This window comes from Puma concolor, chromosome B1, assembly GCF_028749965.1.
Source record: "Puma concolor isolate L17-30 chromosome B1, mPumCon1.1.hap2, whole genome shotgun sequence".
NCBI classification, from domain to species: Eukaryota; Metazoa; Chordata; class Mammalia; order Carnivora; family Felidae; genus Puma; species Puma concolor.
In genome coordinates, this window is record NC_141670.1 from 174,869,872 (window position 1) to 174,885,178 (window position 15,307).

The 15,307-nt window shown below is 35.5% G+C and overlaps 1 protein-coding gene across 9 annotated transcripts in view; it reads right to left on the minus strand.

The window, feature by feature from the left end:
* The window catches only part of KLHL5 (kelch like family member 5), a 99,699-nt gene that overhangs the window by 70,509 nt on the left and 13,883 nt on the right, over window positions 1–15,307 (minus strand). The window contains exons 2-3 of one of the 9 annotated variants that reach the window (XM_025921568.2): window positions 5,176–5,646; window positions 3,973–4,071 (exon numbers count right to left, since the gene is read on the minus strand). The exons of 5 other annotated variants lie outside the window; for them this stretch is intronic. In XM_025921568.2, the coding sequence (XP_025777353.1) occupies window positions 3,973–4,071; window positions 5,176–5,555 (479 nt within the window). In that variant the 5' untranslated portion in view covers window positions 5,556–5,646. Of the gene's footprint in view, window positions 1–3,972; window positions 4,072–5,175; window positions 5,650–15,307 lie in introns of those variants that run through there. 3 more of the 9 variants (XM_086705216.1, XM_086705217.1, XM_025921569.2) reach the window with 3 other exon arrangements.

The following is a 15,307-nucleotide window of genomic DNA, read 5'->3' on the forward strand; positions in this document are numbered from 1 at the left end:
AGCAGAGCTACTTATCAGCCCTGAGCTGCTTGCTTATCTGTTAGGAAATAGAAAAATAAACTTCTATTTTATTTGAGCCACTGTACTTCTGAATCTCTTTGTTTATATCATCTTAGCCTATCCCTTACTAATATGCTCCCTAAAGTTAAATGACCAAATTATATGGCTATGTGCATATGGGTGTATATGTGTGTGTGTGGTAGGGTGTGATTGTTTTCATGCCTAATATACCTAACATTAAAATTGTAAAATCTCACTATCTAGTTCCAAATGGATAAAAATAAAGTACAAGCAATAAGTGGCATCAAGGCAGTTTCTCTGCCTTTAAAATTTGGAGTTATAAAGGCCAGTTGTGCAATTGTAGCACCAATCCTTTTTCCTAGGCTGATTCTTCAGCTTTCTCAGCAGCTCTGCGAACTCATATGATTCCAACAAATTCCTATTCTGTTAAACCAGCCAATTTCAGTTGCTTAAAACTAAGAAGGCACAGTGATGCAGCATACAGAGATGCTTTAGAAGGTTCATGAACTCCTTGCACTGTATACTAAATACTTAACACATACACACCTACATGTGCACACACACACGTGTTCCTCAGTTTTAGGTCAAGGGAATCCATGCTATGATTTGGGCATATATGTGTGACAGAACATGCAATACAACCTTCCCAGATACAAGTACATTACAGTTGAACTTCTTTGCAATCCCCGGAAACAGAATTCGTTTCATGTGGAAATGTAGAGGATTTAAATTTCAGACCATACCAGAAATAATACACTGGTTCAAACAAGGAGATGTGGAGACAACATAAAGAGGGTTAAGAAAAGAAGGTAGCTAGCGCTTAAAAAAAGTGGAGATAACCCCTTGTTGGGAAAGCCTCGAGGAGGACCTAAATGCTTCAAGAAGAGTTAAAGAATAGCAAGGATATCTGTAATTGAAACACAAAGGAATGAGCAGCCAATTAAGATGGGTCAGATGGAAGACTGTGGATAAAGAGTTGTGGCCATGTTAAGAAACTATACCTGTTAGCCAGCCAGGCTTGGCATTTTCAAGAACAGGCTAAGAAAATTAGCTGAGGAGAGAAAGTGAAATTGGTTTAGAATGAATCATTAACTATTATGTTAATCCAAGCTGAACTTAGTGATGAAATAGTCACAGACAACTGCCTACTGGTGTGTGAGCATGAAATCTACATCTTAATTGCTTGGGCTCAAAATGCAGCCACTTCCAAGTTATCAAGGTCAATATCAACAGTGTAAGTGAGGTTGATAGTATGTATCCTTGATATGATGTTGACTAAAATGCACTTTACTTTGTGGTCTTACTCCCCACAACTCATAACCCCAGTCTAATCATGAGAAAAACATCAGACAAATATCAATTGAGTAAGACATTCTACAAAACACCTGACCAGTACTAGTACTCCCCAAACTGCCAAAGTCATTAAAGAGAAGGAACGTCAGAGAAACTGTCACAGCCCAGAGGAGCCTAAGGAGACATGCTAACTAAATATACCATGGGATTCTGGGATTCTGGAGAGGATCCCACAATAAAAAAAGGACATTAGGTAGAAATTCAGAAAATCTGAATAAAGTACGGACTTCAGTTAATAATAACGTATCAACACTGGCTCATTAATAGTAACATATGTACCACACTAATATATTAAAAATAGGAAAAACTGAGGGTAGGAATTCACTACACTATTTTGCAACTTTCCTGTAAATCTAAAACAGTTGTAAAAACACAAAGTTCATTTTTTTTTAAATGCAGTTTTATTTCACTTACAAACTTGGAGGAAGTTATCTAGGCTTTCTGTTCTTCATTGGTTTCATCTATAAAATTAGAATGGTAACAGTGGCTATCTCAGAAATTTGTTGTGAAGACCAAATGACTTAATACTAAAATGCATAAAACAGTGCCTCACAGATACTAAGCAGCCAGTCAGTATTAGCTATTATTAGTTTTGAATATTTGTAAAGTACAGTAATATTTTACGCATATTGCCTAAAGTATGATATCGAGATCTGACATGTAAAATATTAAGGTCTAACTTTATGAACAAAGCTGGAAATAATGAAATATCCCCCAATATGTCAAAAATGACATAATTTCAAAGCTGGCAAATCAAGTGAAGTATAAACTGTGTTAGTATTAATCTATGGTCACAAGGTAGGTCAAAATGTAAACTTTGCTGGCCCTGGTAAGAATTCATCCTGCATTAAGGGCTTAGGAACCTAGTACTCACATAAAAGGTGGCAACTCTCACTTAGGATCTAAAATTCTTCACGGTATAAAAAATAAGTGTTGTATTTTAATGCCAATGTAATGACTTAGATGATTCCCACGGAGAAAATGCTGGCTAGGTTACAGATCCAAGATCAAAGTCAAAAGATAAAAACTTTTAAATCATTTAGATATGTGGCAGGAGAAATGAGCGGAAGTCTAAGGGCTGAGACAGACATTTCTTCTTGTTAGAATACAACTAATCAAACACAGGGAACCTACGATGCTTTTAACTACTACCTTGAATTGCGCAGACCCACTGTAAGTGCTGGCATTTTTGTGCAGGTAAAACCACTCAGCTGTTTTCCCTTTCTTTCTAATAACTCAAAATTTCAATCTAAGTTCTCAGATTTACCTATGTAAGTAACATGAATGCTTAAAAAAGAAATTCTCTCTTTACCGTTAAGTATCTCCCTGTTATGTCTTTGACATTTTAAAATACCAATCTATAATATACTCAAATAAAATGTTTACTATGCTTTCTTTTTTGTAAATATTATGTAAGAAAAGAATTATTCCCAGTTATATACAAAAATGTGATGAATGTCAGCATAGCTTCTTTTGACATTAACAGTGACAGCTTTTGATTTGTTTACAGTAGAAGGGCAACCACCCAGAGACTGCTCACTTAATCACAAAGCTGGGGGCAAATACATATATCCTTATGACAAAGATCAAAGACTCAGAGCTGAAGGAATGAAGGAAGATGTGAGAATCAGATATATTTAATCTAGTATAAAACAGGGGAGTAATAGCGACACACAAATGTCAATTCTAAATCCAGAATGGTGGGATTTTTTCCCTTTTTGCAATAATATGTTAGAACAGAGATTTCAAAACCTTTGGGAATATTAAGATGCTTTGACACATTTATTTCCCTTCTTACATCTAAAAATCAGAGACTTTTTAAAAGTACATTTTATTTTTGAAATTATAATGTTAGGATTAGTTTGGTCACTGCAAATCTAAATTATTTACTCCCATCTTATTATTTACTTTCTCAATCTTCTTGATTAGCATTTTTAAAGCAACTACATTTAGATTTTTTAAAATACCATTTTCTTACTTTTATATCCCCTGTAAGTAAAAATGTCAATTTTATGTTCTTGAATTTGCATAATCTTTCACTTAAAAAAAAAAGGCTACCTTTTTCTTTCATAATGAATATCCCACTAAGATGATATTTTGATATGGATACTAAAGAATACATTAACTTAATTTTAATAATCATTAGTTATGCATACAACCTTTGTTGTAAGAAAGTAAGTTATAGCAACCAAGGTGTGTATAACCTTTCCAACTTTATATATTGTATATGTTCACATATGTATAATCTCTCCAGGTAGTAGTTACAGGTTAAGATTTTTTAAATTTATGGTGATAAATAAATGCTTTGTTTTTCTGATTTTGTTAAAATATTCTTGATACAGTGTATTGATTTTCAAATGGAAAGATGATTATTTTTTGGTTTTCCACAAAAATGATACACCGTGAACCTTTTACTATATACATTATTATTCTCTTTATGGCAACAAGTCTCCAAAGAAAATACAAAGCATGAAACCACACTAACTCAACTGCTCTCCATATTAAAATTATTTGTGTCTCCTATATTATTTGTGTCACTTAAGATAATGCCAAATCACAAACTAATTACATTGTTTAAAAATTAAATACACTAGTTACCTATGTAAAGATATGCCCCTCTCTCCAGTATACAAATGATTATAGATGACTGGTCTATATTTATTATTATTCCAACACCACAGTTCAGAATTCCATGTTCTGAAGGTTAGAAGAGAAGGCAGTAAATATCCCCAAGTAATAGATACTTGAATATATGAACTCATTTTGTCTCCATCTCTTATGATGCCTATAATTGACAATAATCACCATACAAATTACAAGTGTTATCAAAACCTGAAAGAAATTTTAAAAGAAGAATCCAGTAATCAAATTAGACAAACAATAGCCTTTAAATATTTAGAAATATTCCTGAATGAAGCTGAATCAGAAAGATGATTTTCATGCTATAACTTATTACATAATATAGTGTAGTAGTTTAAACTGATTAATGAGAAAATTCATTTCAAAGATAAAGCCAGGTTCCAAAGGTGAAGATGAATGAAGTCATTGTGAAATCACCAATTTATTCTTTATGTTCTCTCCTCAAACTCACTTCCCCTTCTTCCTCTGCCTTCACCCATTAACCACATCTAGCTCCTCTATGTTCCCTTATACTCTCCTGAAGGAATGCCCTTCACTTCCCTAAACAGCACAATTTTCAGTGAAGTGAAGGTAACAGGAATTAGTAGCTGTCATCTTAGAAAGAGACATGTTACTGTATTTTCTGTATTAGTCTGGAGAGCTACAACATAGACAGGACAAAGAGAAATAACCATAAGAAAAATATTATTGTAACTACAATGCTGTAAAAAAATTATTGACAACTACAATGTGCATCTCCTTGTAAATCCTTTCATTTTCATTAAAATTAAAACATGACTCACTAATGTGCTGCAAACTAAAGTGTCATGTCTCCTACAGTTTTCATATGACTATAGAAGGTAAATGAATGAAGCAAACTACAAGGCAATGATGCATAAAATTGCTACTATATATTACTTTCCAGGCAGAACGATATCTATATATGGAACACAAGATATTTCAAAATGAATGCTACTTGTTGTCTTTATAATTTACAGAATTGAAATTAGTATTAGAACATGTTAATAAACCCTAGCAAAAGTACCATATATGCATACCAAGGTATTATGTGTATACATGCAGTGCTATATAGATTTCATACATAAATAATAACACTAAATTATTAACACTATAGAGAATATACCCCCATACCCCATTTCTAACAGTAAGAAAATAATCAACCTGCATGAACTGGAATCAGATTCATTTTCTTCTTCACTAGTGCCATCATCCACTTCTGGTCTATCCAGCCAGTGTGCACCGCCACAATCTTCTGCTGTAAACTCAAATGCAGGGACTTCAGAGGTGGATGCCATTGGCCAAGAAGGTGAATTCTGAAAATCCAGTTGGCTGGACCTTCGGTAACCAATTGAAGCCAAAGGCAATTGTAGGCTACATGGATCTAAAAACTTTCTCCCACCGTTTGCTCCAGTCTGTCCTCGATTCCAAAATTCTCCCTGCTGGCTGTCAACTGTAGAATTAGATGATGCTTGATGGCTAAACCACCTCCATCTGATTTTCAAAATCTGCTTCACATCAAACTCTTTACGAGAACCAGACATCCTCAGAGAAACCAAGTGATCGTCTAGGCAACGGGCAAAAAGCACTGCACACAGATTTGTGCATCCAACCAAGACAAGAGAAGTCTATGCCCTGCTGTGCACAATAAACAGATTGAAAGGAAATAAATCACATTCACATATATATCTACATTAACTTTTATACGACTATAGCGGAATATAAAGAACAAAGGAGAATGAATAACGATGAAACACGGTGGAACATTCCATTCAATCAGAGCAAACTCTCATCCACCTATCCTGAAGCAGCTAGAGCACTTTCCCCCTTTCTCCTTTCCCATACTGACCATTAGCTCTCACAAACACTGACAGCATTCATTAAAGTCCTTTCAAATGCAGAACACCCCCCTCTTTTCTTAAACCACAAGTGACAGAAACTGAAAGCACTATCCCGTTGCAATATCTCAGTCTCTGCTGCTTAGTGTATTAACTCTTTCATTGCTACAACAAGGAATTTATTCCAGAGCATTTTCCTTTGTACATAAAAATCACTGTAAAACAAAAATGTTTCTATTTTTACACTAAATTCCTAAATGAGATATCACAAAATAATCATTTTTAAAAAGCACGTTTAATTAGATGAGTAATAATGACTTTTAAGCTGTGCTTTTTTGGGGGAAGGGAGGGGGAGGAATAAAAAGGTGGGGCTCCAGTTTGTGGCTTTCAGTTTCTATCTTCTTCCTTCAGGAAAGGAGTGTATTTAATTAATACAGTAAGATCTGGGATAGGATTTCATTTGAGCAAAGAATAGGAAAAAGGAGAAAGAAAAAGTCTGAAAACTACACAGGATCAAAATATGACAGTACTTACTCTTTTCTTCAAAAAAACAACTTGAAGCCAGTATTGCCCTATAGTTGGGATTGGGCTGCTTTAATTTAGTATAGTTTCCAAATTTCTATGACACCACTTAGAAGGAGGAAAGTGTAGTTCAAGAAAGCTACCCAGGACTGGGACAGGATTACTTCTTGGCTGTACAAGTACCCTAATGGTGCCCTCTGTTGTTAACAAAACAGAAAAATAGTCTGAAGATGGTGACAGTTAAGGCAAGCTGATAAAGCAAATAAAAAAATCAAAATTTAAAATACTGAATAGTTACCGTGAGCCAGACACCCTACTAAGCATTGTGAGGGACACAGTTGCATAACATCTTGGTTCCTACCTTCAAAAAGAACTCAATCAAGTTACTGACACAAAAAGCATTTGATAATTTAAATATAAGAAACATTACAATGTTGCAATATTAATATACTGTGATCTACAAATAGAGAATTTAAGTTTTCAAGGTGCTCAGCATCTAATGCTATTCACTCGAAAGAAAATGCCTATTATCAACTGACCAGAAAAAAAAAAAAAAGTCTGCTTTGGAGGCTTACAACAATACTGGGAGGTATAGATCTTAACCTCACACAGCTCTCGAGAAGAATAAAAATTATTCAGAGAAACAAGAATGAGAGGCATGAAAAGCTATCTACAATTTTGTGCTCAATATGGTAGAACAAACCATAAATACTGTAAGAAACAGAAAGGAGGTATCGGGATGGTGTGGAGTGGCATGGTCCAGTTTCATTAGGGAGAAAGCCTCTAGGGATAGTAAGCTATATAGACAGAATGGGGATAGATTTTATTAAAGAAGGAAGATATTAATAAAAACATGAAGTGAGCATATTGACAAAGAAAGGGGGAAAAACAGCAATGGACCAGCCAGCCAGACGTACCTAATTAATTTTAAGGAGCAAAAAGACATAAATTGGAATGAATACGATGAGATAAAACGCCTTGAGCACAAAGCAAAGGTGTAAAGGCTCATAGGCAATAACAAGTGGACCGCTGAGCAGGGCACTGTTTTAAAAAATTAATTTGGCAGTAGCATGAAGGATGCATTCGAGAGTAAAATGACTTTCTCTGTCTGCTCACCTGTCATAACTCCACTCTATCCACCTTTATTTCTAACCATTTTCCAACAAGGACACATTGCTTCTTTGGTTGAGATAGAGTCTACATTATGTTGCTCCCTCTTCTATATGCTGTTTGTGTCCCAAGGTCTCTGGTTTTAAGATATTACTCATCCTGGGGTGTCTGGGTGGGTCAGTTGGTTAAGCAACTGACTCTTTTTTTTTTTTTTTCAACGTTTATTTATTTTTGGGACACAGACAGAGCATGAACGGGGGAGGGGCAGAGAGAGAGGGAGACACAGAATCGGAAACAGGCTCCAGGCTCTGAGCCATCAGCCCAGAGCCCGACGCGGGGCTCGAACTCACGGACCGCGAGATAGTGACCTGGCTGAAGTCGGACGCTTAACCGACTGTGCCACCCAGGCGCCCCAACTGACTCTTAATTTTGGCTCAGGTCATGATCTCAAAGCTCATGAGTTCGAGCCCCACGTCAGGCTCCGTGCTGCCAGCACGGGGCTTGCCTGGGATTCTCTCTCTCTCCCCCTCCCTCTGCCCCTACCTTGCTCTCGTTCTCTCTCTCAAAATAAATACATAAACATTAAGATCTTACTCATCTTTTGAGGTTAGCACAGGCACTACTGCCCCAAGAGGCTCCTCCAATTACTCTAGCTTTGTGGTTCTCAACAGAGGTAGCACCAACCCTCCACTCCTACACCCCCAAAAAGGGATTCTGGAAGTCGCGGGGGCAGGGGGAAATTTGCAGTTGTTTGATGACCACAGAGTGCTACAGACATGAAATGGGTGAAAATGGCAAACATCTTGCAGTTCATGGTACAGACCCTCATAATGGAGAAATGCCACTGCAGTAGTGCATGAGCATCTTGCATCATCTCCATTCAGCTTTACATAAAAGAATTCTTTTCTTTCCATTGTTTTGAAATTCATCTGTGTTGCTGCCTGTAGCAGCTGATAGTTGGTTTTTATAGCTATACAGTATTTCACTATATAAACATACAACCAAAAAAATGCATTCTATTGCTCATTTTAGTTGTTTCTAGTTTTAGATTTTTAGAAGTAATCCTGCTACGAACACTCCTGTCCATGTTATCTGGTGCACATGTATATGCATTCCTATTGAGTATATATATACAGAAACAAAACTGCTACATCATAAGGTATGCGTATGTTCAACTTTGATTATTATTGATTTACACTCCTACAACCATATGAGGATTCCAGTTACTCCATAAACACTGGGATTGTCAGTGTTTAATGTTAGTCATACTGATGGGTGTGTAGTGAAATCCCATTTGATTTTACTTTACATTTCTCGTTATTAATGTTATTGGGTAACTTTTTGTATTTACTGGGCATTTGGACATCCTTTTGTGAAAGGGCCTTTGTCTCTTGATCTTTTTGATTTATTGGCGCTCTTTGTTTCTAATATGAGTCTTCTATTATCCATATAATTTTAATGTAAACCACTCTTTTCCACTGAATTGAGGTATTACTTTTGTTATTAATTAGCATCTCACATATACAGAGATCAATTTGGGGATGCTAATTGTTCTATTTGTTTATTTTTTTAATGCTTATTTATTTTGAGACAGAGAGAGAGAGAGAGAGAGAGAGAGAGCGAGCACAGGGAAAGGGCAGAAAGAGAGGGAGAGAATCCCAAACAGGCTCCATGCTGTCAGCAGAGCTCAATGTGGGGCTCGATCCTACCAACCATGAGATCACGAGATCCCACCAAAATCAAGAGCTGGATGCTTAAGACTGAGACACCCAGGTGACCCTACTGTCTACTTCTATGCCAATAGTAGAGTGTCTTAATTATAGTCTACCTATAAGATGTCTAATATCCATTAAAGCAAGTTCCTATCTCCACATATATCCTTTTAGAATAATTTTTAAAGCTAATTTTAGATATTTACCCTTCTCTATATACTTTAAAGTAATTCTACCCAATCCTTTTCTCAACAAAAAGCCCCAACCCTATTGAGATTCTAATTGAAACTGCATTAAATTTGTGTATTAATTTTGAAATGATTGGCATTTTATGATATTAAGGCTTCACATCTAAGCATATATGCTGTTTAGTTTGTTCAGAGCTCATGCTCACCAATAAGATTTTGAAATCTTTTGACTATAGGTTCTGTGCCTTTCTTACAAAACTTTTTATCATGTTCTTTTCTTTCTTCTTGTCACTGTAGTAAATGCAATATTTTATTTCTAGTTCCATTTCCACATGGTTATTGCAATTATAACAAAAGTATTGAGTACATTTATCTTGTATCTAGTCATCACACTTCTTCATTAGTTATATTTTAAAAATTGGTGTTCATTTTTCATTATGTTAAGTTAGAGGTACTTTGAGACATCTAAGTGGAGACGTCAGATAGTTGGATAAATGTTTCTGGAACTCTGATCCAAGCTCCAAAACCTCTAACAGAAGTCTAGTAGTGGAGAAGCCACTAAAGGAGACTGAAAAGGAATAACCAACAAAGAAGAAGAAAATCTACAGGGTCTGGTGTCAGGCAAGTCAAAAGATAAAGGTATTTCATGGCAAAAGGCATGGTCACAATGTCAAATAAGAGGTCAAGTATTATATGCAAAGAAATATGTCCACTGGAGTGGGCAACATAAAAAATTTGCCAAATAAGATAGGAGGAGTCTCAGTAAAGGAGTGGGGACCAAAGCCACCCTGTGGCGGGCTGAAGGTTAACGGAGTATGAGAGGAATAAGAGAAGACATGTATAGACAACTCATTCAGAAAATCTGAACAGTGGGGCACCTGGTTGGCTCAGTCGGTTAAGCAACCAACTCTTGATTTCAGCTCAGGTCATGATCTCACAATTTGTTAAGTTCGAGCCCTGTGTAGGGCTCTGTGCTGACAGTGCAGAACTTGCTTGGGATTCTCTCTCTTTGCCCCTCCCCTGCTCGTTCTCTCTCTCTCAAAATAAATAAATAAGTAAACTTAAAAAAAAAAAAAAAGAAAATTTGAACAGTGAGGCTGTATAATGGGATTGTAGCTGGAAGAGGTGAAGGATCAAAGTAATGGCTTTGCTTACTTCTTTATTTGTTGCTTTTTAAAAATATAAAGCATATTGGAATGATGAAAATGATCCAGTAGGAAGAAGAGACTGATGACTATAAAGAGAATCACTGGAGCAAAAAACAGTGAAGACTCTGATAAAAGGAAAAGAATGGCACCTGAGTGCAGCAGATGGCTTAGTCATAGGAGGAGGGATACTTCCTCTGTTGTAAGATTTATAACTTTCTAAATGCATTGATTATTTAAAAGGATAGATATGCATTAAGCAATCTACTCAAGATGAAAATCAAATCAGCCCTCTAAAAGGAATCATGAAATAATAACGATTAGAGGAGACACTGAAGAATTAAGAAATAAAATGACAGAATAAAGATCCAGCTCCTAAAAACATTTGCCAGTATTTTCTCTTACTTCTAGCAAATTTAACCAAAGAAAAAACAAATCAGAATTCAGAAAGAGGATAAAGTAAGTTATAATAAAATAGAATATTTAAATAAAGAGTTAAAAACACTAATATGGCAACAAAAATTTTAAATGTCAAGTTGAATAAGGGAAATGCTGACAAATGGAGAGAATTTAGGCAAGCAAAGTTGGAAAATAGTCTTCAAAGATAGAATTTGCTCAAAATCCCTTACAGCTAGATCTCTATTTAATAATTTTGCCTAAGGTGAAGCTTGTCTAAGCATGGGCACTTTGGAGAAAAATCTTCATTCTAACAAAAAACATTAAAAAATTATCTATTGATACAGTAGCTTGTTATAGCGCCCATGTTAGAAGGAGCTTTATGGAAATTATTTCCCAGCTTTAATTCAATTCTTGGGCCAAATACTTTCTTTATAAAAAATGTGTAGGGGCGCCTGGGTGGCGCAGTCGGTTGGGCGGCCGACTTCAGCCAGGTCATGATCTCGCGGTCCGTGAGTTCGAGCCCCGCGTCGGGCTCTGGGCTGATGGCTCAGAGCCTGGAGCCTGTTTCCGATTCTGTGTCTCCCTCTCTCTCTGCCCCTCCCCCGTTCATGCTCTGTCTCTCTCTGTCCCAAAAATAAATAAGAAACGTTGAGAAAAAATTTTGGAGAAAAAAAAAAATGTGTAGTTAGCTTAAGAGTTAACGCTTTAGTGGCATGAAATTTAATATTTACATAACACCGTTTCTTCTGTTTCATCAGCTTTTGCCAAACAATATATAACTGTTTTACTCAAAAACTTACCCAGCTCGGTTGAGGAGTACTTCTTAAAGTAATTATTCTCACAAGATCAATACGTATTAAAAGTCATTACATTGCTAAATTATTAAAATGGTCTGCCTGGACTACTCCATATTAATTAGATCCCTTCCTATTCTCTGTACCCCAACTCCTTAAATTTTTTTTTATAGCACCTATCATTGCCTTGCATACTAGCTGTTTTGTCTTACTTATTGTCTTATTGTCTTTATCCTCACTACAAAGTAAGCTACAGTAAAGCTTTGGTTAATCACTACAACCTTATAACTTAGTATGGTAGCTGGCAGACAGTAGGTGCTCTATAAATACTTCTCTAATGACTGAATGTATCGAACAATTACAAGAGCAATAATAAAAATATATACATTTTTGAAATTATAAAGAATCTAATTTAAAAAATATTAGAGGGGCACCTGGTGGCTCAGTCAGTTGAGTGTCCCACTCTGGATTTTGGCTCAGGTCATGATCTAACGGTTTGTGAGTTCAAGCCCTGCATTGGGCTCTGTGCTGACAGTGTGAAGCCTGCTTGGGATTCTCTCTCTCCCTCTCTCTCTGCCCCTCCTACATCTCTCTCTCTCTCTCAAAATAAATAAATAAACTTAAAAATACATTAAAAAACATTTATCTCTGGTGACAAAATCTTTTCAGTATTTTTTCAACTTAAGAAAAAAAACCGTAATATATAATACATTACCCTAAGTGTTGCCTTTTTCTATTTCACTCTTTAGGCAGAAGAAATTTTTTATCACTTTGAAATCTAATGGCTAAATAGATATCTTTTTAGAGTGACCAACATTTTCTTCAAACTGATCATCAAATTCTATTCTGTACCTCTCTCTTAAGAAGTTGCCTTTCCTTAAACTGGAGATGCAGCTCACGCTACTTAAAGTAGAAAAGTCTCAATTATGACATTTTTCAAAATGTAATTAAAAAATCCACATGCAATTTCTGCTTCAAATCTGCTCAAATGTTAGTTTGTGAATTCAAAAGATGACTCTATTCAGTATTATAATAGCAATACTGAAATGCCATTAAGATAGACTGCAGACAAGCTCACTTCAACAGTGTGACTTTTAAAGGCATGGCTTCACTCAATAAAAATCACAGCTATTGAGTAACCGAGTTATATGGGTAATCATTATTATACAAACCTCTCTTCACATAGTTTTTAAGACAACAGCTTTGCTCTATGAGCAATCAATTGTAATAAAATCTATTCCTATAGTTTTAAGTGTGTAATATAGATCGCATAAAACACTTCAGGAATTAATTTCACTGTACTAGCCCAGCAGCATTTCACCTTCCCAAGTTTTCCCTCAACTATAAAGAGTTACAACATATGATTTCAAAGAACACTTTAAAGTTTGATGTTCTAGGATAGACTTTAAACTTAGTCAAATTAGGTCTTTTATCAGAATTTGGCTTAATTATCTGAAAACTAATATAATTCCACTAACACTTAAAAATGATGGCAGAAAATAGTTAATTATTTACACGTATTAGAAAAGATGTGAAATTTAAACTTTAATTTCAGAAATATGTCAGGTATTCTGTACCTCTTCTCCAACTCCATAAAAAGTCATTATTATAAATGTAAAAACAAAATCCTACTTATGTAAATTCAACACATCTCTGTGCTATATGCAGAAAAAACTTAAAGATAAGAACACAGAAAATAAAATCTTTCAGGGCAGGGACCACCATATCCCTAACAACTTGTACAGTGCATGGCATTCAAATTTTACTAAATTTAAATCAAAGAATAAATGAATAAATTAATGACCCAGACCTTGATTGGAAAGATCTGAAAATCTAGCAGAAGAGGGTTTTGAATGAAACACTTACTGAATTATCAAGAAATAAATATGTCCTTTATGTGGGAGGGGATGAGGTTCTTGAGTCCATTTAGATGTATGCTTCAAAAAAATTTGGCAACAGTGAAGAATGGATTTGTGAGGGAAGGCACCATCAGGAGAGAGACCAGTTAGAAAGCTCTTCAAGGTAAGAGGTACAGCTTAACCATGGCTGGAGGCAAGGAGATCTGAAAGGGGGATGGACATTAAAGATATTACAGAGACGGGCCTCATAGAAGCTCTGTGGCAAATGGAAAGGAAGCAGTCAAAGATGATAGCATTTTCAAACTTGGGTGACTGGAAGAAGTAGGGTAACATCGACATAGAAAAGGAAGTAAGAAGGCTACAGCTTCAGGAGGATTGAGTGTAGCTTCAGATAAATTTGGTTTTAATTAAGTATTGGAAATAGGGGTCTGGAGTCTTATCCAGCTTATACTTCAGTATCAATCTATTTAGGAAATTAGAAATTTAGAGTGTGGATAGAGGGGTCCTGGGCTGTTAACACTTGTTATCTTTTCATTCTTTCTACTAGTTACACACACGGCATCAAAATTTTTTTTGTAATGAAAAGAAGAATGTTAGAATATAATCCGAAATCCAAAATAAGGTTTCTGGTACAGTGTTAAATCTTTCACGTTGTTAAAAATAATTGGGTAATATTTCTGCTTTAATCAACAAATTAAAGATGAATATTGGATTTAAATTCAGCTGTAACAAACCAAGAGATTTAGCTTTGTAAACTACACGGTGAACCAAAAGGTCAGCAGTTGAGAACTCTGATATATACGGAAAACTGAAGGTGCTTCATGGTAAAAGCCATCTAATATAGAAATTTTACTTCTTTGTGTACCCTAAAAGCACTCTGTAACATATATAAGATCAAGGTGAAAAAAAATGTGTGAGGTAAATTTTAACCTTTAAACTAAATTATGTCTCCTTGCTAAATGATCATACATTATCCCAAACTACTTGCTCAGATAACTTCTTCCCTAGACTGGAAACTCTATTAAGGTTACAGAAAGAGCCATGACTTTTGAGACACTTAAAATACAAGAACTGACATTCAATTTTAAAAGTTCCATACAGCATGATACAGACATAGAGGCAGGCATAGGGTACTAAGGTCAAAGCAAAATTTTCAATCTAGCTGGACCTCTCTAAAAGCCCCTTGTCAGATGAAACCTCATAATTGGTCCATTAAATGAAAAAGTCAGTAACTGTAAAAATTATACTCACATATCCTTAAAGATTTTAACTGAAACACATACATGTACATTCATTCACAAATCTTTTCATATAGGGTTAATGCATACATTTTACGTGGGCCCCCTGCTGAGTTTGTGTCCTCTTTCTTGTATAAGCCATGTCCACAATGACCCAACATCCATGATTTCCATTTATGATTTCTATAAATGGAAAACTTAAAAGCACTTCAAAAATAATACAAATACAGAATCTATTAGACCAGTGGTCCGTCCACCTTGAGATAAAAAGCTTCTGCCATAATGAAATTAATGTACTTCCTTCTAGCAGAAAGTGTTACCATGAAAAAAATGTCAGCTGAACAAAACAGTGTGCTTAGTGATGTGTCTAATTTACATTTCAGTATGAGCTCATTTCCTTGAGAATTACTAATAGTCTAAAACCAGTTAGCTGGCCCATGAACTTTGACAGGCACTGCTTTAGACTTTGATGATCTCCAACAGACACACAC